General features: G+C 40.7%; 1 protein-coding gene across 1 annotated transcript; it reads left to right on the forward strand.

Annotated features, from left to right (window-relative positions):
- Positions 1-1,753: 1,753 nt before the first annotated feature.
- On the forward strand, positions 1,754-22,144 carry LOC310994953 (AF4/FMR2 family member 1-like). The gene is made up of 19 exons (XM_083983880.1): positions 1,754-2,001; positions 5,967-6,087; positions 6,817-7,665; positions 9,767-9,808; positions 10,652-10,738; positions 11,316-11,349; positions 12,860-12,947; positions 13,376-13,517; positions 13,612-14,610; positions 14,699-14,787; positions 14,910-15,126; positions 15,215-15,315; positions 16,211-16,274; positions 16,390-16,526; positions 16,641-16,709; positions 17,285-17,378; positions 17,466-17,515; positions 17,637-17,878; positions 18,955-22,144. The coding sequence occupies exons 1-19, from the start codon at positions 1,946-1,948 to the stop codon at positions 19,077-19,079; spliced, it is 3,606 nt and encodes a 1,201-aa protein (XP_083840006.1). The 5' UTR covers positions 1,754-1,945; the 3' UTR covers positions 19,080-22,144.
- The last annotated feature ends 726 nt before the right edge of the window (positions 22,145-22,870 follow it).

Raw genomic sequence — 22,870 nt, forward strand, 5'->3', positions numbered from 1 at the left:
CCCTTCATGATTATCAAAGGTGAATAACAGGATGTCTGCATGCATGAAACTTACGGTTGACATTTGTGTATATGATACATGAAGTACTGCCATAGAAACCAGGAAGTTGTGGCATGGACACATCTTATCTTATGCTCTCTGAACTGTCCATATATAGGCCTACCTACAGAAACTGGGGTTATAAACATGTATATACCCATACAGGAATATAAAAAACATTTTCTTCTATGTATATGTCATATCCCAAATCTGATCAAACCAGGATAGGATACTAATATTCATGTACATAGGTCAGGATTTATTTGATACTCTTTTGAGGTTTAATAATTACATGGTGTATACATATTGTAGGTCATGTATATCAGGTCCCAGGTTGCACAGTTACATCTTTATGTTGGCATATGTTTATAATATTACAGTGTCATGCTTCATTCAGCTGTGCTTTAGCATCCACTTAGGGTCTAAAAGAGGGAAGGTGGTGTTGGTGTGCTCTGTTGGCAGACAACCAGTACCAGGGTAATATAACCACCCAGAGTGAGTGTCCAGTAACAGACTTTTCTGCACAGCTGGTGCCCCAAGAACAGCAACGCAAAAGGGACACGGGCCACTTGATTTTTCAGTTTTTCCCCCCTGTGTGCAGCATTATTATCCTCATGTTCTTGCCGAAATGTATTCAGTGGTTTCTGTGTTGTCTGCTGCAGGCTTTTGGCTGCATGTCATCAACTCTGAACTGAGCAGGCTACATGGAGGCTCAGCGCCATCAGATTTTCTTACCCATGAATAAGCAACGTACTGTATCAACAGCCATTAGCAAAATTTAGATTCTGGCATGTGAAATTATCATAATAATAGATCCCTATTATTGCATACATATTCATTACTTCAATATCCCATCCCGGGGAGTATCTTATTATTTATTGTTTATTAAAAGGCAACTTTCAAAGCGCACCATGCATGAAATATATAATGATTACTAATTATATCTGCATTATATCATTGTGTTCTGACCTTTATTTATTATTCAATGGAACAAATAAATTTAATTTTATCCATCAAGCAAATGATGCAAACACACACTGATTTGAAAGACCACAGTGTAAGGTATTGATAAATTCCAATTGATAGGTTAATATTGCTTAAAACAGAGCAAATGTTTTTCAATCAGTTTCTGATCGCATTTTATCTATCTATCTATCTATCTATCTATCTATCTATCTATACTACTTTATTGCCCATTAAACCCACATAAAATGGAAACTCACCACACAGATGAGTTTATACATTATACAAAGCAATACAGATAAAATAGTATGAGACAAATTATTGCTTAAAACAGAACCGCAGATGTTTCTCAATGCATTTTAATTAAAATCTATCTATCTATCTATCTATCTATCTATCTATCTATCTATCTATCTATCTATCTATCTATCTATCTATGATACATATAATATAAAGTTCAGGTCTCATAACACCACTCTGTTACAAACACATGTAAACACTGATGACTGTACCATGTCTGTGTCGCGCAGGGGTAGCGCTGTAAAGTTTGTCCAAACTGTAGCGACTAAGGGAAAACAGTAAATAATGTAGCTTTTAATGGAGTTATCGGATATATTAATGCAACATTCACGCTTTTAACTTGGTCAGAGCTGCTTTAGCGGTGTTTTCGGACAAGTTTGCTGTGCTATTGAGTGTATAAAACCGAGCCTTTGGTCCCCGGATGGCTGAATAGAGTAGAACAATCCAGTAGGCAGAGAGAGAGTGGAGTGGACGACCCAAACACGCACGGTTAGCAGCAGCAGACAACTATCAAACCACGGCGGCCTGACAGTGATTTAAATGGACTAAAAAAAAGAACTAAAAAAAAAAACTACCAACCTCCACCGAGAAACAATGTGACCAAGAGGGAAGGACACAGCTTGCTGGGGACTGTCACAAACACATGACAGCCAACTTTGGCTGTTGTGAGAGGCGCAGCACCATGGCATCTCAGCCAAGGTAGGAAGACGACAGACACACACGCACACATATACACACACGCACACACACGTACACACACATACACTAGCCGAGGCTAGCTGCTGCTGCTCCTGCTAGCAGCTGGGGCGCTAGCTGCTCCAACAACACTCCCCGACCGACTGATGGTAATTAGTCCGATACGGTGAGCCCGCACACCGGGGTGCGCTTGACAGCGTGTCGGCGTAAAGTTTGAGTTTAAAAACTCATGCGTAAAGTGTGAGAAGGTTTGTAACGTAATGTAGCCAGGGTGTGGTGGTGGTGGTGGTGGTAGTTTTTCTGTGGTTAATGTAAAACTGACTGGCAGCAGGGCTTTAGCTCGATAAGCACTTCGAGGAAGAGGTGGAATCAGCTGGAAAAGAGCAGCCTGGTGTGATTTTTTTTTTTTTAACCAGCTGCTCTCTGTTGTTTACACCAGGCTAGTTTAAGTTTATATATATATATATTACATATAGTTTAAGTTTATATAAATATAATATAAGATATATATGTATGTATAATGTTCTTTTAGTTATGTTGCAAACAACGCAGATCCATTCACGATTCATATTTTTTGTGTGCCAAACCTCGTCTGTCGTGTTTGACTAACTTGGATTTAGTTGGGCAGTGGCACTCGATCAGTCGGTGGTTAAAAGTGTCTGTATCAGTTTCATTTAACCCTCTCACACTGTCAAACCACACCCCCTAAATATAATAATTATAATGATAAGACATGACATGCAGCCACACATGACCCACTGCGTAACATTAACACTTGAGATATAGCCTAACAATTGAAGTTTGTTTTCACAGGGACAGCTTTGTGTTTGCCTGTCAGCTTACCGACATAATTGTGCACATTAAAGTCTTATCTACGAATATTATTAGGGCTGCAACTAGTGACTGACAGATTAGTTCATTATTTTATCTATAAAACTTGTGATGAATACCTGTTATAATTTTACTACAGCCCATGATGATGCATTCATGATGTGTCTTGTGTTTTGTCATCAAAAATAGTACGTTTGCAATCAGATACATCAAATCCTCACATTTAAATTGAATCAACAATCTTTATTTGCTTGATTAATCATTTGCAAAAAATAATAGCAGATTGGTTGTCTGCAGACCGATTAATCATCTACCCATTGATTTAGATTGCTGGCTGAACAGGTAGACACTAGGCAGAGCACGTTTTTAAATGGCTGCTGTGTTTTTCTTTTGCTCTTTAGGTGTGTGTGTGTGTGTGTGTGTGTGTAGGGGGGGGGGTATAGTAATAGCTTATAAAGGCAAGTATCAATCTTTTATGAGGTAAATTGCAAATAGGACTGCAATTTAGGACTTTACAAGAATAACAATCTAAGTGTGGTCAAAACACAGTTCACCAAACCAAATCAGGTTTTCCTTTTAAGTTAGGAGATAATTTGCAGGTGTAAAAAAAGTTATACATAAGAATGTATCACAATAAGATAATACGATACTTGGTTGGGATATCACAAAATGTTTAAAATCACAATAATATCAGGTTGTGATTTAAGAATCGTATTGTACCTTACCGTTGTGCCTCTGGTGATTCCCAGCCCAATTGCTCATGCATTTCACTTCATATTGTGATAGATTTGAAAAGTGAAATTCAGACATGATTATATTTTCTCCTGTTCTAATTTATAGCCACTCTGTGACCTGCATTGTCTGTATAAAGTCATACTGACTTGTGACCTGCATTGTCCAACAATGATCATGATTCAGTTTCTCTGACAGCGAAACTTCCTTTCAGAGATTGTCCAGAATTCATGCAAGGGGAGCATCAAAACAAAGTACTCACTTGGTAGTGAGGGAAAATGTTGAAAGGACTAATTAAAGGTATAATGTCTAACTTTTCAAGCCAGCAAAGATGGTAAAAGAAAGCTGAATATCCTCAAGTCCATTTCCACAACTTTGGTGGAGAGGGCAAAAGTTCATCTGTGATTTTATAAATAGAAAGCACCTTCTTAACCCTGAAATACTCTGGCTGTCTCAGTGTGCATCTGTCTGGAGCAGGCAAGGTCAAATATCATGATATGTCCTGCCATATTCCTCACGATGTTGGAAAATCTAAAGTAATTCTTGGTCCATTGTAGATACATATGTTGCATATAAAACTTTGAACTACCGACAATTCAATAATGTAATTGAATCCTATTTAAAAAAACAAAACAAAAAATCGTTATATGTTATCAAAAACCAAGAGTACAAATGTCAGAATCAAAATCTTAATTAAGGCGTATCATCTTTTAAATCAGAAAATGGTATCAAATGGTCTTAATTGACTGGAATCATATATCCTATCCTGTACTGATATGGGTGTGCCGGTACCTCTTTGTCTCTTCAGATGCTGTGGTTGCCCCATCGTACTGCTTTGAATGCCTCTGTGTAATGAACAACTTGTTTTTCTAAATGTCAAGCTTCCTTGAATAAGCACTTTACATTTTCACTGACTGAAATCTTCTGTTTGATTTACACCTTTGTCAAAAGATTCGACAATACTTTGCATCTCAGAGGTTTGGAGTTTCTATTTCACCTCTGTTTGGGTTTGGCTTTTTCAGTCAGTGTAGCTTTGTGGGTTGTTCTGTTATATGGACAGGTCTTCAGTTTACTTTTTTATTCCACAGTTTATCCATTTCTGATGTTTTGTCTCCTGCAGTCAGTAAACTGGCGAGCTCAGAGCTCTGACCATAGTTGAAGGTATCTCTCTCTACTGTACGTCTAAAAAATCATACAAAGCATTTATGTTTTTGTTGGTGTTGTGCTCAAAATGGGTCTTGCAAGATATAAAAAAGTTTAACATTTAATTTCTTTCAGTGTCTTAAATGTTAAGATTAGTTAGCGAGGGAGCTCAATAAATTCACGATTCAAAAATAATCATATCCATTTCTTTACCTTCACTGGTTTTTCTGGCCATGTAAAGGTTTAAAAATACAATTGCATTTCATTTGTTTATTGAAATCTTCAATTTTGATTGAATGTTGCAGAAATCGTCACCAAATGGCTCAAAAACAGTTGACGGTAGCAGATGTCACTCATCATTAAGTCACCAAAGTTTTTTACCATATGAAAATGTGAGCGCTCGCTTCATGTTGCAGACTCTGAAATAACTCAACTCTTCACATCATTCAGGTTAATACTGATGTATGATGGGCTGTGGCAGTACATGCTGTCCTAGCAGTCTGTCCACTCTCTCTGCTACATTAATGAGTGAGTGCTCATCTGTTTGGCTTTGGTCCCAAATCTGTGTTGCTCAACTTGTTGCTATGGCAGCATCCCATTGGGGCTGCTGTCAGTGAGGATGATCAACACTTTGGGTTTTGGGAGGATAAAAAAAAAAAATTTCAAACATAGATGATTAATGAGTTTATTTTAGTTTATTTTAAGTATTAAACAGGGCCTGAGCCCAGTGGGGCCAGCTGTTGTTCCACAATATAATTTACTAGAGCAAACAAATTAGTTTTGCCACTGGCACCGTATCAGGACTAGTAGTTGTAATTATCCATTTGGTGACTGTATGGGTTGCGTGTCATCTTTAGGGACTGGAGAGAACAGATGTGAATGTTGTGATGAATCCTCATGGCATCTGTGAGTCTAATTACACTTGTCTGTACATATGATTGGCACCGCCTTCTCCCATCAGACACTGCTGCTCTGCCCCTCGGGTAGACAACGCTGTGATAAAGAAGACATAAAAGTGCACTCTCTAAATTCTCTGGTGTCTTTGGAAAAAACACATTTTGTTATTCATTTTTATGGATGTTAAACAAGTGTAAAAAAGATTTAAACACAATCTCAGAGTCGTCAGTCTTGACATGGTTTTGGGGATTTCCATTTTAGGGAACTTACTGTATCTGACATTTAGCTGGTGTTTCAGTGAAAGCGATGCGCTCATAAATGCAATGTCATTTAAGAGCTTTCTTTCTCTGTCCTGATTACAACAGTGTATACAGTGAAGAAAGGAACCGTCTTCGCCTCCAAGCCTGGGAACAGAGGAATCAAGAAACCAGTCAAGCCAAAGAACTCAACCCCGAGAATGTGCCTCTCTTCGGGGAACCGTACAAGGTAAAGGTGCCGCCCTTACAGTCTCCTTGATGCAGATCACAATACATTATGTATTAGCTAGAAATTGCACCGGCCCTTCGCTGCCTTCTCTTTTTAGTATCAGCCAAGTGCAACCTTTTTCAGGACAATCAACTGTTCATAAAAAAGACAGATTATATGATATAAAAAAGTGCAGAGGTGATGGCAGGCCTGTTTTCCATCTTTGAGTAATGTCCACACTTCTAAGGCTGCAGATGGATCCAGCAACCTCCGTAAATGGAATCGTAAAGGGAAGGAAAAGACTTGTGGTAAAAAAAAATTAAAAAAAAACAGAAAAAAAGATTCAGATGATTTTATCAGTGTTGTTTTTTTTAATCAATTCCAGTTATTCCAGTTATTTTATTATGACGATCTAACCAGTACAATTTATCAACATGGTGGTCCTCATCCATGCCCAGTTGTTTGTAGATAACACCCAGTTCTTTGCTTTGAAGTGGATGAAATAGATTCTTTTGATATGCATCTGTTAAGACAGCCTGGATTATGATCTGTATGTTGCTTATAGATCATGTTCAGTCAGTCCGGGAAACAGAGACTGCTCAATGCTCTAGTGTTTTGTGCTTTTTAAAAACAAATGTACTGTCGTCACTGCCAGTGTTATTTGTTTTCTTATGACCAAGAGTTAATTTTGTTCAGGTTTCCTACCCTGTTGTTTTATCATTTTTTAATATTTACCTCTTCTTTTTGTAGACAAACAAAGGGGATGAGCTTTCCAATCGAATCCAGAGGATGCTGGGCAGTTACGAAGATGTGAATAATCCCTATCCCCTTATCACCGAGCCTTTACCCATTCCTAGTTACGTCAGCTTCTCACAGTCAGATCAGGATCAGCAAAACACCGATAAATCAACCAAAGCTCCATTCCACAACCAGGTCCATTACTGTTCAACCCAAAACCAGAAATGCCCCCCTCAGCCCACGCGGACGACGTCGGCTGCCTCCTCTCCTACCCAACACGGACATTCATCATCCACTTTCTCAAAGTCTTCCTTGAACCCCAGTCAGAGTAGTAGCCAGCCACCGGGACACCCAGCACATCCGCAGAAGAAGAGTGAGGCCTTTTCAGATCTCAGGGAGCTCGTCAGCCTTTCCCAGGAAATGTCTGCTCCGTCTCCTGACGCTAAGCCGCTACCCTTCCTACATTCCAGCAACCACGACATCACTGATACGGACACTAAGGACGCCTTCGATAGACATCGGCCTCAGGAGTCCTCGGATCGCCCCTCGGAGTCTTCTTCCAGCACCACGGACGTTCCCGCACTTAACATTAAACAATCGCCCAAAGATCTGTCGTCTCTGCCTCAGGCCACCAAGGCGAGCGCGCTCCCCTCCCAGACCTTCCCTCCCCTCCTGCCGTCGAAGCAGCCCAGCGTCGTCATGACCCAGAAGCCGACGGCCTACGTGCGGCCCATGGATGGTCAGGACCAGGTGGTCAGTGAGTCACCTGAGCTGAAGCCTTCACCAGAGCCATATGTACCACTACCAGAGTTAATCAGCAAGTCTAACCCGGGCAAAATGAAGATACTGCCAGAATTGGAGGTGGGCGCCGTATATCGTATTATGTACAATGTAATCTAAAGTGAAAGATAACAGTAGTAGTAATTGAGCAGTAATGAAAAAGGATTTTAAAGGACTTAGAGATCAGTATCTCTTATATCTATGTAGTTGGTTAGCTTAGCTGCATGGAAAGTCTGGAAACAGCAAAACAGATTACATGCTGAGCTTCAGAGGTGCTGGTTGGTGGATTTCATTAACTCTGGATAGAGCCACCGTAACCGTTTCCACCTGTCTCCTGTCTGTATGCTAAGCTATGCTAGCTGCTGACTGGCTACTGCTTCTTGTTCAGTTTACAGACATAAGAGTTGTTTGATTGTCTAGCAAGAAAGTGAATAAATGTATTTCCAAAAATACTGAAATGCTCCGTCAATGAAATAGTTAGGGGGTTGTAGTGAGAACAAGAGCTCCCTTCTGAGAAAGCCAAGGCCAGTAAAATGCAAAATTGCAGAGCGAGTAAGGTTGTGGTTGCAGGACTAGATTCTTGTTCATTTGCATAATTACAAGAGTCACTGTGATTTTTGTGAATTAGATTTTCCTCATATTTGTAGAAGAGAAGAAAATGATTTATCAGTGGTTAGATTGTAGAAGTCACTTATTCAGTGGCTAACACAGATATCGTAACATACTGATTGTGATGTATCAGGTGTTACTGAACCTCATGTGTGACGCTTCCAGTGTCTGTGGTGCAGACGATAGGACGAGGGAAGACACGCTGATAATTTCTCAGCGCTCTTCTCTCTCGCTCTCTGTCCCTCTCTCTCTCCCTGTAAGAGGATTGTGTGTCTGCTGATCTCAGGATGTTCTCTTTAAAACCTCTTCATAGTTTTGATGTTTCTGCTTGACTGTTCAGGCGTTTCAAAAGGCCCTTGGACTGTCTTTGTTTTGGAGAATTTGGCTGAACTCCAGTTCAACTCTATTCATCTGTTCTCTGTCACACACACACAAACACACACACACACACACACTCGCACACAGACACAACCCTTGCACCTGCAGCTCTCCACACCTCCCCCTCACCCTCCAGCAGCAGCAGCAGCAGCAGCACTAGCACTAAATGTGCTGCTGCTTTCACTGCAGGGACTAATCCAGTGCACGATAGCTGGGCACTGCCTCGTTCCTCCATTTCTCATCAAGCCACATCTGTAATGGGTCGTACATTAGCAATTCAATTTTTAAGATTTGCAGATTTTACACTTTAGGTTCACTGTTAATACCAAATACATTTATATTTCCTGCAAATATATTATAATCCATCATGCATTCCTGATGTCGTACTCAGGTGCGTCGCATGGTGTATGTGGCAAGCAGCATGTGGTTTATGTTTTCATATGTGACCTCAGCTGCCTCTGATACCTTCACCCCTGGGCTCAGCAGAACAATAAATGAGCTTTGTCACCAACTTACATAACTGCTCTGGGGGCCCATTCACTCTGACCTTATCTCAAACACTGTCCATTCAGAAGGAAAAACTGAAAGAGAGGTCTGAAAACAAACTGAAATGCAGGCTGTTGACTCATTCACACACAGTATTTATCTGATGTTGGCGTCGGCCTATGTTGCTGCCTGATACGGGGCGTTGCGTCACTCGTTTGTTTGAGTCTGTAGTGAGCAGAGATTTGGTATAGGACTGCAATATATTATTGACAGATAATGTTTTATCCACTTTATTTTATTATGTGGGCCTGTTCTCTATCTTCTGCTCTGGACAGAGACTGTTTCAGCACTTTTAGGTCGTTGACGTGAAGATTAAAGTGCTTCTTTTGATATTTTTTGATAAATAAGTTGTCACAACATCCTACATTGATTTGAGATTTCATTGTACTTACACATTTTTAGTTGGTTGGTTTTAAGATAAAATGGCAGCTCTTGCAATACAACTGGCAGTGCCATTTACCGGGGTAGATAAGGCAGTAAGGGGAGTGGGGGTGTTAGTTGGCATTGCACAACACCAGGGTGAAAGCAAAAAATTTGAAAGTTTGTTTAAGTTTTTGTGTTTGGGTATGTTTAGTCTTCATTTTATAATTTGTATAAAGATTTTAACTGTGATTTCAGAAACTCATAATTATTCCTTTCCTTTCTCCAGACAAGGACAAATGAAGCTCAGTGTGTTGAGGACATCTTGAGGGTAAGTCCAGCTGTTTTTTATTTTATAACTTATCTATATTCATAGTCGTACATTCATTCAAACATTTAACTCTAAACTTCACATCATGGATGCACACAAAAAAAGAAAACACTAAAAAGAACCAAACGAAAGATAAAACTATTTAAAATAGTGCACATTTAATACATTTTATGAAAAGCGATGCAAATACAAATAACTATAAAGCTGCACGGATACAAATGGAAGAGGAAGAAGGAAGGCGGTAAATGCAAATATTAATTCAAGTTTCTTCAGATCCCAAAGTGATCAGATTTTGTTTGCAATAAAGTGGGATCTAAATGAATGGGATGGTTTAAAATAAATGCAAAATTCTACTAAACATATGCACATAGAGTTAAGTTTACCAGCTGCTTACTGTTCACCCTGGATTCAACAAAGTGCATAATGACACTGAATCTGATTCACATTGCCAAAGGTTAGATGTCAGTCTGGTTGTGGCATTTTCTTTTCTTTGAAGGCTTTGTGCTATTCTCCTCTTTTCCTCGTGCCGTTTCCATCCAGAGGATTAACAGCGCAGGTGGTGTTTGCTTTTTGCACAAATATTTGCTTATGAAACATGACATTTTGTTTGGAGATGCTAGAACCAGTTTGGCGAGTACCAAGTGTCATGCAATGTTCCCAGCTTCCGATGTCCCTGCATTCACCCATTCACCCATTGTGTTTGTTATTTAAACTGTTTGGTTGGTCCAATTTGATTTTTTGAAAGATGGGTAAAGACATGGTTCAGTGGTAGAGATTTTTGATCAGGTTTCCCAACGTTGCTCAACATATATCTCACTCATTTTTATCTTTTCCTCTTCTCAGGAGATGACCCAACCATGGCCCCCTCTTCTGACAGCTATACGCACACCTTGCACAGACGAACCCTCCAAGTCCCCATTCTCAGCCAAGGTAAGAGAAGAGGTTGAAATATAACTTAATGTTTTGCTCATGACCCACATGCAAGTATGAGGAGACCTTGCGGTTGCATTAATCCTCTCTGCATCATTAGATTACTGGTTGAAGGACAGAAAACAACATGTCCGTTCTTAATCTTAAAAGCAAAACATTATTTTCCAAAAGTATAACCTCTTTAGCTGGAAAAAACAACAACAACAAAGCATGTTTTTGAGCTGTGATGGAGGAAAACTCTCTGATGGTTGCCTGTACTGTTAGACGTCGGTGCCAGAACCACGGTGCAGCTGTGCAGTGGCCTTCTCCATTACCAGATAATATACTGAGCACATTCATGCTCTCCCAAAGATGAGCCCTGTCCACCTGTGTCACCCTCAGGTCAATTTATCAGCTGCACAACAAATAGACACAAGTCTATAGCTGAACTCTGATTACATTTGCTGTGGATATTTAAACTAATTTCTAATTTTTCTTGCCTTCCGCACAATAATTTTTTCTAAACCTCATTGCTGCCAAAGCAGGTTGCAAGGTTATAAAACTGTAACTAAAAGGAATTTATTTTTTGTCTTCACAGGAAGCGGAGCATGTCTCTTCATGTCCGGGACAAAGTGAGTAAATGCAAAGCAGGGATAGACTCTTGTTATGTCAGCCGTAGCAGGCAGATTGATCTGTCATCATGAAATATGAATGTACAACCTGTAGATAAACTCTAAAGGTCTCATCAACAACAACACTGAAAGTCATTTTGACCTGAATATCACCTTCTGTTTTCTCCCCCTCGCTTCAACTTTTAAATATACGTGGAATTAAAGCAGCACCTCTCGTCCTCGCCTCTAGCCCACTGTATTTTTCTTCTTCAAAACCTACGTTTCTATGGCAACAACCCATGTCTCTTATTCTGCGAACTGACCACAAAATGCCGGAGGAGAGAGGCAACCCTACAATTTTATCTCAAATTAACCTCAGCCAAGGGGAAAAGAGACTGGGGCCTGTAGGAGAGAGAAGTGCATTTTCCTCCCATGTTATCTCGCTTATCCACTGACCAGTTGTTAGTTTCACTATTGCCATGTTATGATTAATGGCAGTTTAATTAGTCTTGTTGAGAGCTTCAACCACGGTTGTTTACGAGGCGGTAGATTATAAAACGCCCTCTGAGCAGCTGCAGTGAGTCAGTATCTGAAAGTGATGACAGGATGGCTGGTTAGCATGCAAACTAATAAGTGAAAACAAAAAGGGTTGCTCTCTACCTCTGGAGATAGCTCTTGGCACGTTTGATGCTGACCTCACGTTGTCTCTTTCAGACGGATAAGTGAACAGCTGTTAATGTTAATGTTGGCTCTGTAGGGGCAGAAACACTTACAAATGGCTCCTTAAGTGCTACTTGCATTACAAGTTCTGTTAGTAGTTTGAACACCCGCCAGAAAATAAGTTCACATGTGGATGATGTATTTTAGCAACGTAAACAAACGGTTCACACTCAAAAACCAGAATAATGGTGCATAATGTGGAAAATGTCATGTTTTGTTGAATAATCGGACACCAAATGTGAAAGCACGAGAGACTTTCTTTAAAAGCCAAACTCAGGTCAGTCTGTGCAGTATTACACAAGTACATTCAATACATATCAAGATACCGTCCGCGCTGCTGTTTGAACAGAAAGGTTTGTAGCTGTCCAATCTAATGCATGACAAAAAAAAATAGTGTTACATTGTTAGATTGCACAAGACGACCTGTTTTTGTGCAACAGTTGAGGAATTTAGTCCTTTGGTCCTGAGAAATGTAAACAAGCCATTTCAGCAGCAGGTTACTGTGACTTTACTGACCTGTACAGACGGAGTAGCACAGATGAAACCTCATCAAGACATTAGTAATTTAGGACTGGACAGCAGCAGTTGTATAATCTTTAACAGCAGTGATACAGTAGCTATGCTATTAAAATAGACTGAGGTGGATTACTAGTAGTAAAATTACAGCACGCCATGACCCTTTTAGAAACGGTCACATTAGTTTGCATATGAGTCAGTTAGGTAGTTTAAAATGTTATGTAGTTTTTAAAAAAATGGGATCAGCTACAGAGCGACATGAACTTATCTTGTTTGTTTCTTTTTATCTTTCCAGAAAGCTACAACTCCTCTCCTCCTCATCCTCATCCCCATCCTCATCCTCCTACAGATCCATCCCAGCTCAACCAGCAGAGCTCCTCATCGTAAGTGACTTGGTTCCTCTGAGAGACTTGTTTTTTTTTTTTCGTCTTTGTTTTTCAAAACACGACAGAGGATGTGCAACTTTAGAAAAAGAAGAAGAAAGTTTATTTATATAGCACCTTTCACAGACAACAGTCACAAGGTGCTTTACAGAGCAAAGTGCAACGGCCAAGATTCAAATGACACATTGACAGACATAAATCAACTCCTGAGTTCCTGAGCTTGAGATGGACTATTGCATCCTTGTAGCTGTAATGCAGTTTAATCAAGCTGGCTTCATCAGGGCCACGGCTATAACAGTGCTGCTATAGATTACAGAGGCTGCTTTCAACCAGCCATTCACAATCACCTGATCATGCAGTTCCTCTGAATTAAACTAGTTCACATGTCATTATAGCATCCTGTGTTTGTGTGTGTATGTATGCTATAGTTCATTTGAAGCAGTACATTCCAGCGGGGTAGAGTCGGCCAGCTCCAGCGACTCAGAGAGCAGCTCGAGGTCGGAGTCGGACAGTGAAAGCACCACGGAGGAGCCACCTGAAGCTGCAGTGAACAGCTCAGTTAAAACTGAGGTAATTTGTCCCCTTTTTGCATTCATACACCGAGTAACGTGGAGTCATGAACACAACTTTGTTTGAATGATGATGTCTATATGTCTTCTCACAGCCTGAAACTCCAGCCGTCAGCCATGGTGGCCATGACTGGCAGCTGGGGAACTGGATCAGGTCCAACCAACAGAACTCAAGCACTGAAACTCAATGCGGTACTCATGTCGCCAGGAGCCCCACTCACAAACAGCCCCTCCCCACTCAGAGCTCCAGGCACTTCAGTGTAGAGGTGGTCGCCCCCGGCAGGGAGTCCAAGCCTCAGCTTTTGTCTCGCCAAAAAGAGCTCGGAGACAACGTCGCCAAACCCCAGCAGCGCAGAGAAACCCATCAGGACAACTGTTACCAGCAGAGTAGCCAGAAACCGGCTAAACTGTCGTGCAACACGCACTCATCGAAACCAGCAAAGAAAAGTTGCCCGGATCACGCTGAGGCAGCTGTTAGTGTTAAGTGTGAGGAAGTTGTAGCCACACGAGACAAAGACCCGTGTTTCACAGACAGACCCAAGGTCAAGACGAAAACTAGACACTGCAAGAAAAGCAAGGACGGCAGTGACTCTAAACAAGATGCTAAAAGGACTTCTAAACACACATCTCTGGACAAGAGGAAGGCTGGATCGAAGCCTGAGGTCGCACAGGTCGCACAGGTCGTGTATGGTCAGTGTCCAACTTGTGGTGCGAGGTGTCCCAACCCCTGCTCCTGCCCCACCCAGAGTCCTGCTCAGCCCGACCGGTCGTCTCCCGCCCCACCAGTAAAAATCAGCTTTAGCAAACCCCAGGCAGAGACAACCAAGAAGTCTCACAAAACAAGCCACAAGCACTCGGAGAAGACTCGGCATTCAGCCAAGGGTTCTCGGGACCTCCCCAGGCCTCCTACATCCCTCCTGGTGAAGATCGATCTGAGTCTGCTCACGCGAGTCCCTCAGACGTCCAGCAGCCACCAGGAGACGGCCAGCAATGCAAAGAGATCAGTGGTGGTGATCGAGCAAAACAAAGGAGGCAACGACGCATCTACTCCACAGAAACACAGAAAAACCAGCAAAAAGAGCATACCTCCGAATGTGAGAAACCTGCCAGCACACCTTTATATTGTCATAGAGAAGTCCTATATGTGTTATAACTTATAATATGTGATTTGTTGTCTTCTAGGAGGAGGTAGAGAATAAAAGTGTCCCGAGGAAGAGACAGAGGCTGGAAAACAAGAATACCTCGTCGGCTCACGTTTTGATCAAACTGGAGTAGGTTCCCTAAATCCCATAACTTTTTGTAACCAGGGTTAACCTTATTAAAATGAAATGTCCTTTTTTGTTGCGTCTATGTGTGAGTCGTCTCAGTCAGATCTTATCGTTCTTGTCCACAGAAGTTCCAGCAATCCAGCAGAGGAGCGGGAGAGAAAGAAGGCCAAGAAAAATCCTCCATCGTCTTTGCAGCCGCCTGTGACGCCCAAAGAGTCAAAGGTACAAAAACGCTGCAATGAGGAGACCCAGGAGTCCAGCAAGGAGGCAGCCAAGAGCAAAGAGTCCAGCAAGCACAAGAAGAGGAGTGTAAAACACACAGCGGCCCCACAGTCTGAAAAGGTAACTATCAGCAGCTCCAATGTGAATATTAAATGAATGCGTAGAGTCATTTAGTAATTAGTTCTTGTACTCACATCTGTATCTGCAGTCTGAGCAGGAGCCTCCAAAGAGCAGCATCGCCGTCCCATCATCCTCACAGACCAACAAGGAGGTTTCCATCACCAGGCCCCTGCTCAGGGTTGACAACAGGTAAGAGTAGACCAGCTTGAACTCGTCTATAATGGAGCTTTTGTGCTAAATTAATTTGTTTATTTCTATGCATGTTCCTTAAAACCTGTTGGACGTAGCTTGGTTTTCTCTACAAACAGCAAGACTTCCTCTTTTTCCAGCTTTATCCTCAAAAACAGAAACAGTTGTGAGATCTTGATCCCTGAGCACAGATTTGTTTAAAAAACAGAGTTGGTTTTAGCTGCGTAACCAAAACATTTGGCGATACTTGGTGCCACTTAAAAAGCAGAAACTCCTAATAACTCTGCAGCAAAAACAAAAGCCAGAGTAAAAGATAAAGCAGCTTTCACAGTACCACATAATGTGCCTCACACTTATCATTTGAAACCATGTTTTCATAATGAAGTGCTATATGAAGTGGATATGAGCCCAGTACTCCAGTTTTCAGCCCCCGACTCTTATCTCTTTGGGAGTAACTAACACTAAATTGCGAGAGTGTTTGGACTGAAGGCAGCATTGCTATTATACACAGTTGTTTGTTTTGTTGCCAGAAATTTAACTACAGAGTCAGTTTTGCCGTTTTTCTTTTGGTGGGAAAGTCCTGAACTTAAACTCCTGCGAGTGAAATGTAATTTGTGGGGAGTGGGAAGGCAATAAAAACTGCAGTGAGGTCGGATGGTGACATTTTAAAAGTTGACGTGTTCTTGTTGAGTTTATTCCTCAGTTACATCCAGAGACGCCAGATATTGAATGAGCTCATGTTCTTGGAGATTATTGAAGGATCTGCTGATCGGGAATTTGAAAGTGACTGATTTATACTGATTTATTTATTTTAAATTTAGAGCAGCATGCTTATTTACAGCAGTTTAAATAGAGTTATGGATGGTTTGTTGTATGTTTCTTCTTCCACCTGCAGGAAGTATCCAGTGAAGCATTACATAAAGGAGGCCAAAAGACTGAAGCACAAAGCGGATGCAGAGGTAACTCTCTCTTTTTGTTTGTCTTGCATTCATATTCTAACAAACAGTGCCGTCTAAACAGCACATTGAGTAAATACTGAGCAGAGTGCAATTGTCTGTTGCTCTTTCTCTGCAGTCGGATAAACTCAGTAAGGCTTTCAACTACCTGGATGCAGCCATGTACTTTGTTGAGAGCGGCATAGCTATGGAAAAAGATCCCCAGATTTCAATGTCTTCCTACACTATGTTTGCAGAGACAGTGGAGCTGCTCAAGTAAGAACCCACTCTCATCATACATGATCTGTAATTAGCAGTTAGCAAAAACATTTTTCTCCTAAAACCAAGTTAAATGTCAGGCATTAATGTTGAATTTTCCACTCAACACAGGTTTGTGCTGAAACTTAAAACAGTGGACCCCTCTGCTCCACCCTCAGAAAAGGACTTTTTAGCTTTATGGTAAGATGTCGACGGTGCTCTCTCTGGTGTTTCTCTACACACCATTTTTTTTTGTTATTATCCATCAGTTTTTGGCTCTTTAGTAAACAGATTTTTTTGAAATGTTGCTGAAACATTATAAACAGCAGCTGTAATTGTCTGTATGTGTGTGTGTAGCAGTTATTTAGATGGGCAGTATAAAGAATTAATTTGATTGTCCATTACTGATCCTGCTGATCCAATCCATTCATGATGAGTCCAACACATTAAATCATCACCTTTAATAAACATTTACTTTGTAATTACTCCTTTAATTGAATAACTGGGTTGTGTATCTAATGCATTTGCATTAAATCATTGGAGAGCTGGATATTTGTTTTGTTGGCTCACGCTCCACATGAACACAATCTCTCCGCACAAGTAGTGGTGTAATGGTTTGGGGTAATGAATAACATTACTAACAAAATATTATTATTACTTGGTGAGTCACAAATGCAGCTAACAAAAACACTTTTCATTAGTCTCTTCTTTGTTTTCTTTAATTAGTCACACAAACTGTGAATCGTTGAATAACATTAATTAATTGTGTCTCTCAGTTTGAAGTGCCAGTCCCTCCTGCAGATGGCCATGTTTCGCCACAAACACAAAACTGCTCTCAAGTATTCAAAGACCCTCACTGATCACTTCAATGTGAGTATAAAGTATAAGTATTTGCCAATCAAAAAAACTGTTGATGAAGTTGTTCGACTATGGTTAATATTTTGTTTTTCCTGTCAGAGCTCTGCTCAGGCAACACATGAACCACCACCCTCTGTCTGCACATCAAGGTGAGTCATGCACTGTCCCCGTTCCTTTCACTGTCCAAGATTTAGATTTAATTTTTACTAAATGCAAAGTCAACATCTGACCAAACCCTTCTCTGTCCTCCTCCTCTTCCCTCTCCTTCAGAGTTGCCGACACCCCGTCCCCGATGCCCGACATGCCGTCTCCAGCCAACACGTCCACCAGCTCAGGTCCTGGCTCCAACCACAGCAGCGGCAGCGGGCCGGTCGCGGGCCCCGTCGGCGGCACCGTGGCCGTTCCTCAGGCCATCGAACAAGTGGCATTCACCTACGTCAACATCACCACGTTATTCCTGAGCGCTCACGACATCTGGGAGCAGGCGGAGGCGCTGGCACACAAAGGCAGCGGTGAGAGTGGAGACACGTAGGACACGGACATGTGTTGACCAAACTGTTTTTTTTAAAGTCAAATCAAATTGTTTAGTCAGGATTATGGGGATCCAAAAACCTACGTACAGACTCAAATTACCATTACGAAGGTGTGGTTAAATTTAAGCCAGAAATGTAAATGAGGCCAGTGATATTCATTATAGTTTGTCTAAATAGATCTGATTGTAAACTGTATTGAAGCTCCATTAAAGATCAATTAATAATGTCACAAATACACTTGACTGGGTTATATCTGTTAACCTAATCAGTGTATACAACTCATTTCACATATAATAACTCAATTTATAATATATAAATATTTAATATTTGTGGATTTTAAAAAAAGAAACAAAAGAAATTTTTTAAAGGGACAACGAGGAGTTTTGGAAAGCGAGGTGTTTTCACACTACATTTCCCATGAGCCTCCGCGCGCATGGTGAAATTCTTGGACCTAGCGCAAGACGGATGAAAGCAAAAACATTTGCCAAGAATGTTTTCATTGATCAAGAACGAAAGTCGGAGGCTTGAAGACGATCAGATACCGTCGTAGTTCCGACCATAAACGGCGATTTGGTGGTGTTATTCCCATGACCCACGAAACCGAAACTAGGAAATGCTGGGCAAGTCGACCACTAAATAATAATAACAAAATAACGATAAAGAATAAACGATATATTTATCGAAAATGGACCCATTAACAAGTGTGGGTAACGTAGATTCATCCACATTAATATGAGACTCTTTCATAACCAAATACAAACTCTTCGTTGTCCGTTTAAGTTATAAAATGATAAATACATAAAAGAAAAGCTCAGCATAAACAACAGTTTCATGTTTTTCAGATTTAATCAAAATACATCCACTGACATTTGACTGGAGTAGCTCAAATGAAAGCTAGCTCATGTTCCTGTGTAGTTTTTATAGTTACAGCTTCATATCTGACATTGATCCTTCCAGAGAGCGGTCTAAAGACACACTGATCAATATCGTATTAAGCCACAGGGAGAAGTCCTATCTAATATTTATGTCGGACTAATGTTTTTAATGTGTTTCAGGGATGCTGACGGAGCTGGACGCGCTCATGGGTCCACTGAGCCTCACGTCCACCATGAGCTCCATGGTGCGTTACACGAGACAGGGCGTCCACTGGCTGCGGCTGGACGGCCAGAAGGTGAAGTGACCAGCGACCGCCTCGCTCTCGGCACCGGACGGACGCCTGCAAAACAAAACAATCGTGCTGCTGCTTCTCCTCCTCCCGGCCTTTACTACTTCACCGCAGCGTGAAACCAACATGAACTGTCCCTCAGGCCTGTGTCTTCTTCTTATTCTTCTTCTTTTTCTTTTTTTTTATGTCACATGGACATCTTCTTCAGCAGACGACACACAGATGTCATCTCATGTTTGTTTTTACTGAGGTTATAGTTGGAATTTCCGCAACAAGAAAATCCATTGATCATTGCACTTGTTATTTATACCCTCCTCTTCACTTTGGTGTCTCTCTCCCCCTCCTCCTCCTCCTCCTCCTCTTCTCTCTCTTTTCTCTCTCTGTCTAGCACTTTAAAAAGAAAACACATGGACTCCACTTGCAAGCTGCACGTTTCATTTCTTAGAAGGTTTAACATTTTCTGGTCGCCATGGAGTTATTTGCAAATCAGGGCTTTAATAGTGACCTTAATTGAAATAGGATGGTAACGTAATCAGATACAACCAAAAGTGCCATTGGGTGGTGGTGGTGGTGGTTGGTGCGAACACCGACACAGATCTTATTTATTATTCTTATTATCACTACGTTGTTACCGTACATTTCCATACATCTGATCAGGCAGCAATCGGTTCACAGCACGTGAATGATACGACCTGAAAAAGCACTTAAAGCATTCTTCAAAAGTATCTGTTTTTCTCTTAAAAGGAGATTTAAGTTTCCCTGTTTCAGTCTGAAAAGATTTCTTTTTGTTTTGGATTCAGGGATGCTTTGGGTCTTTTTTTTAAAGACAGCATTTCTTTTCCCCACAAAATTTAGCATCAGGGTGACACACGAGAAGAATGTAACAATGGTCTCATGGTCTGATCTCGACGGTGTGGGGAGTTAAGAGATGAAAGTCAAATATGGACAAAGTATTGTAGCCGGAAAAACAATAATGAAATAATGAAGCATCAGATTGCAACATCAAAGCAGCATCAAGGTTATTTATTTTTTTAAGCTCATTTTGTGTTCAATTATGAATAATGAAAAACAAAAAAAATGTGTTACTGTGTTCTTCCAAGACAAAATACATATTGTATGTAGCTGGAATCATTCATAGATCATTCAGATAAAGATAAATCAGGTAATTCTCACAGCAAATTCCACAGATTTTTCCTTTTTTCTTTTTAAATAAGGGCATTTAAAGAACCATTGTTTTTGGACTTGACCTTTCTGCTCCTGGAAGAAGTTAGTTTGCCTCTTGACCGTTGTTCGTTTGTGTCAGAGTGACCGATGGTTGGAAACTTCTGGGGCGTGACAGAACGGCGACTCGGGGTTTCTTGCTTGAAAAGGTTTTGTAGTGGTTAGATGGTCGACGGCTGCAGCTCAGGGTCACAGCCTTTAATCTGGCTGTGATTCTGTTGCTGGTGGTGACGGACGCTGACTAGTTTCTCTCCAGAGCTGAACACACAGCAAACAAGCTGAGAGCAGTCATCTCGGTGTAAAAGTGAATCCCAATGTTCAACCAAAGATATTATGCAACTTTAACTGTCTTAGTTCAACAAACCAAGGAGCGAATCTTGCGAAGTTAGAAAAATATTATCACCAAAATTCTGTTTTGTGTTTCTGCAACTTGCTGAGATACGACCGAGGGACGCAACATTTAGAGGAAACTTTGTGCAAATCTTTTGAAATACACACCTGACCTGCCTCACTTTGACTTCCAAAATTTTTTAAATTGGTGTCAGCTGAATTGTAAGATTCATCTTCACCCATAAATAGGACTGTGGACTCACCCCCCCATCACAGTTCACATTATAATTACCTTAGGACGGCTTCTGTTTGCACACAGAAGGAACAATGTGAGACCAGACACCACTAAACCTCGAAGTACAAACAGAAATTGGGTTTTTAAGATCAAATCTGTGTCATGTGTCTTTTTTTAAAGAACAAAAACATAAGAGCGACTAATTTTACATCCTGACTTTCTGTATGTACTGTGAAGGATTTAGCGGTTCACAATCATGAGTTTGAGTTATCCTTTGAGTCCTGTTGCGGACGACCGCAATCATGAAACTAAAAACTACAGTGATGTTTCCTTTCTTTGTTTTCACAACAGTGAGCTGCTTTTCCTCCACGATTTTCACGTTTTGGTTGAGTTGCAAATGTTTCCCTAAATCTGTGGGAGTAGAAGAAAAGGCCAACTGTAGCTTACTAACAAAAAAAAAAAAGAGTATTGTAGTTGATTTCAGTGCACTGTTGTACATCAGACCGGCAGGACTGTGCTCGTCTTTCCTTGTGTTCCTTATTTTTGAATCTAAGCAATAAAGCTTGAGTTTTGTCGGCTTAAAAATTTCAATGAGTTCTTGACACAGTTGTCGCAGGTTCTTATCGATGCACTGTGGGGAAACAAAACTAATCAGTATGACTTAGCGATCGGAGAAAAGAAACATTGGTTTAGATATTAGCGCCTCTTTGGAAACGAGTGCCATTGAATTGTGAGATTTTTTTCGCTTGTTAATTCAGTTGGTGTGTCCATGCTATTTCACGCTAAAAGGGCTGAACAAAAAGGACCACAAAGTGTTCCTCGATTTATTTTCTCATATTAATGATAAAAGTGATATTTTTTAGGTGAGGAGTTTAACCGGTGCCATGGAAATTGGGGGATTATTTTTACGTACAGATCGTCAGCAGGCTGCTATTGTATTGATCTTATCCACGGATGTCTACACTGCACACAAAGTGAAAACACTAAATTCGGCATTTGACACTAGATAAAACTCTGATTTTTCATCTGTTGTTGGTTTTTTCTTTTCTTTTTTTTTTACTCTTGGGGGGATGTTATTGGGTCTCGTCTTTCCAACCTGTGGCTTTATTTTCATTATCATCGGGTGTTGGTGCTTCGTTTATGAATTACTCTCAAACAAGTTTACACATCTTGTCCGATTAATTACTTATAGGAAAAATGTTCAGAAAAGGTTTTTGAAGGATGCTTTTTTTTCCTTTTTGTGAACTATGTAAAGAATTTGTGTTGCAGTGTACACAGATGAATAAACACTGGAAATGAATTCATTTGTCTTTTACTCATTTGACTTTGTCATTTATTCCTCAATGAAAAGAAGAATTGCATTGCAGAGAATTAGAGTCTGGACATGTTTCACAGTTATTGCTGCAAACATTACAAAAAGAAACATCTAATGTAAGTGCAGCACATGGAAATGAAGTTTTCTTCTTGAATGCACAATTGTGATTTGTGATGTTTTACACTATATACAACTGCTTTTAATTAATTACTGATTTGTTTTTAAGCAAAAATACTGTACAAAACTTGAACCCTATGGTTTATGTGTCTGATTCTCCTCCAAAGTTGGGGTTGTTGAATGCCGGCTGCAACAGAGGAATGACACAACTTTAGTATTTACACTCACACAGAAACTGAACCATCATCGTCTCTATGATCGACCGTGAAAGGCTAATCAATCACTCACCACATCGATTTTAGTGGCTGTTCTTGTTGGCAGGCTCAGGCCGCTCAGTTTGTATCCGCGGACGCTGAAGACGTAGTAGAGCAGTCCAGCTATCAGGGTTAAAAACACGATGGCACCGATGATGGCACCAGCTATCAGCCCTGCATCTGCTCAAAGAGAGAGAGAGAGTTGTACATGTGACAAGCAGCTGCACACACTATAGAGGCTGAGAGCTGAAGCTAATGATATTTGGCTGCTTTAGTTTGATGCTAATATTTGCATCAAAAGCAGAGGTTGGTGGGCTTTTACTAAGTTAGTTTT

Source organism: Trachurus trachurus (assembly GCF_905171665.1).
Source record: "Trachurus trachurus genome assembly, chromosome: 12".
NCBI classification, from domain to species: domain Eukaryota; kingdom Metazoa; phylum Chordata; class Actinopteri; order Carangiformes; family Carangidae; genus Trachurus; species Trachurus trachurus.

Bases quoted from the DNA above. Each gene is read 5' to 3' on its own strand.
- LOC310994953 (XM_083983880.1), top strand. From the start codon at position 1,946: ATGACAGCCAACTTTGGCTGTTGTGAGAGGCGCAGCACCATGGCATCT. The intron at 6,088-6,816 runs GTAAAGGTGCCG...TTCTTTTTGTAG, and splicing joins TCTTCGGGGAACCGTACAAG to ACAAACAAAGGGGATGAGCT. The intron at 16,527-16,640 runs GTAAGAACCCAC...CACTCAACACAG, and splicing joins GAGACAGTGGAGCTGCTCAA to GTTTGTGCTGAAACTTAAAA.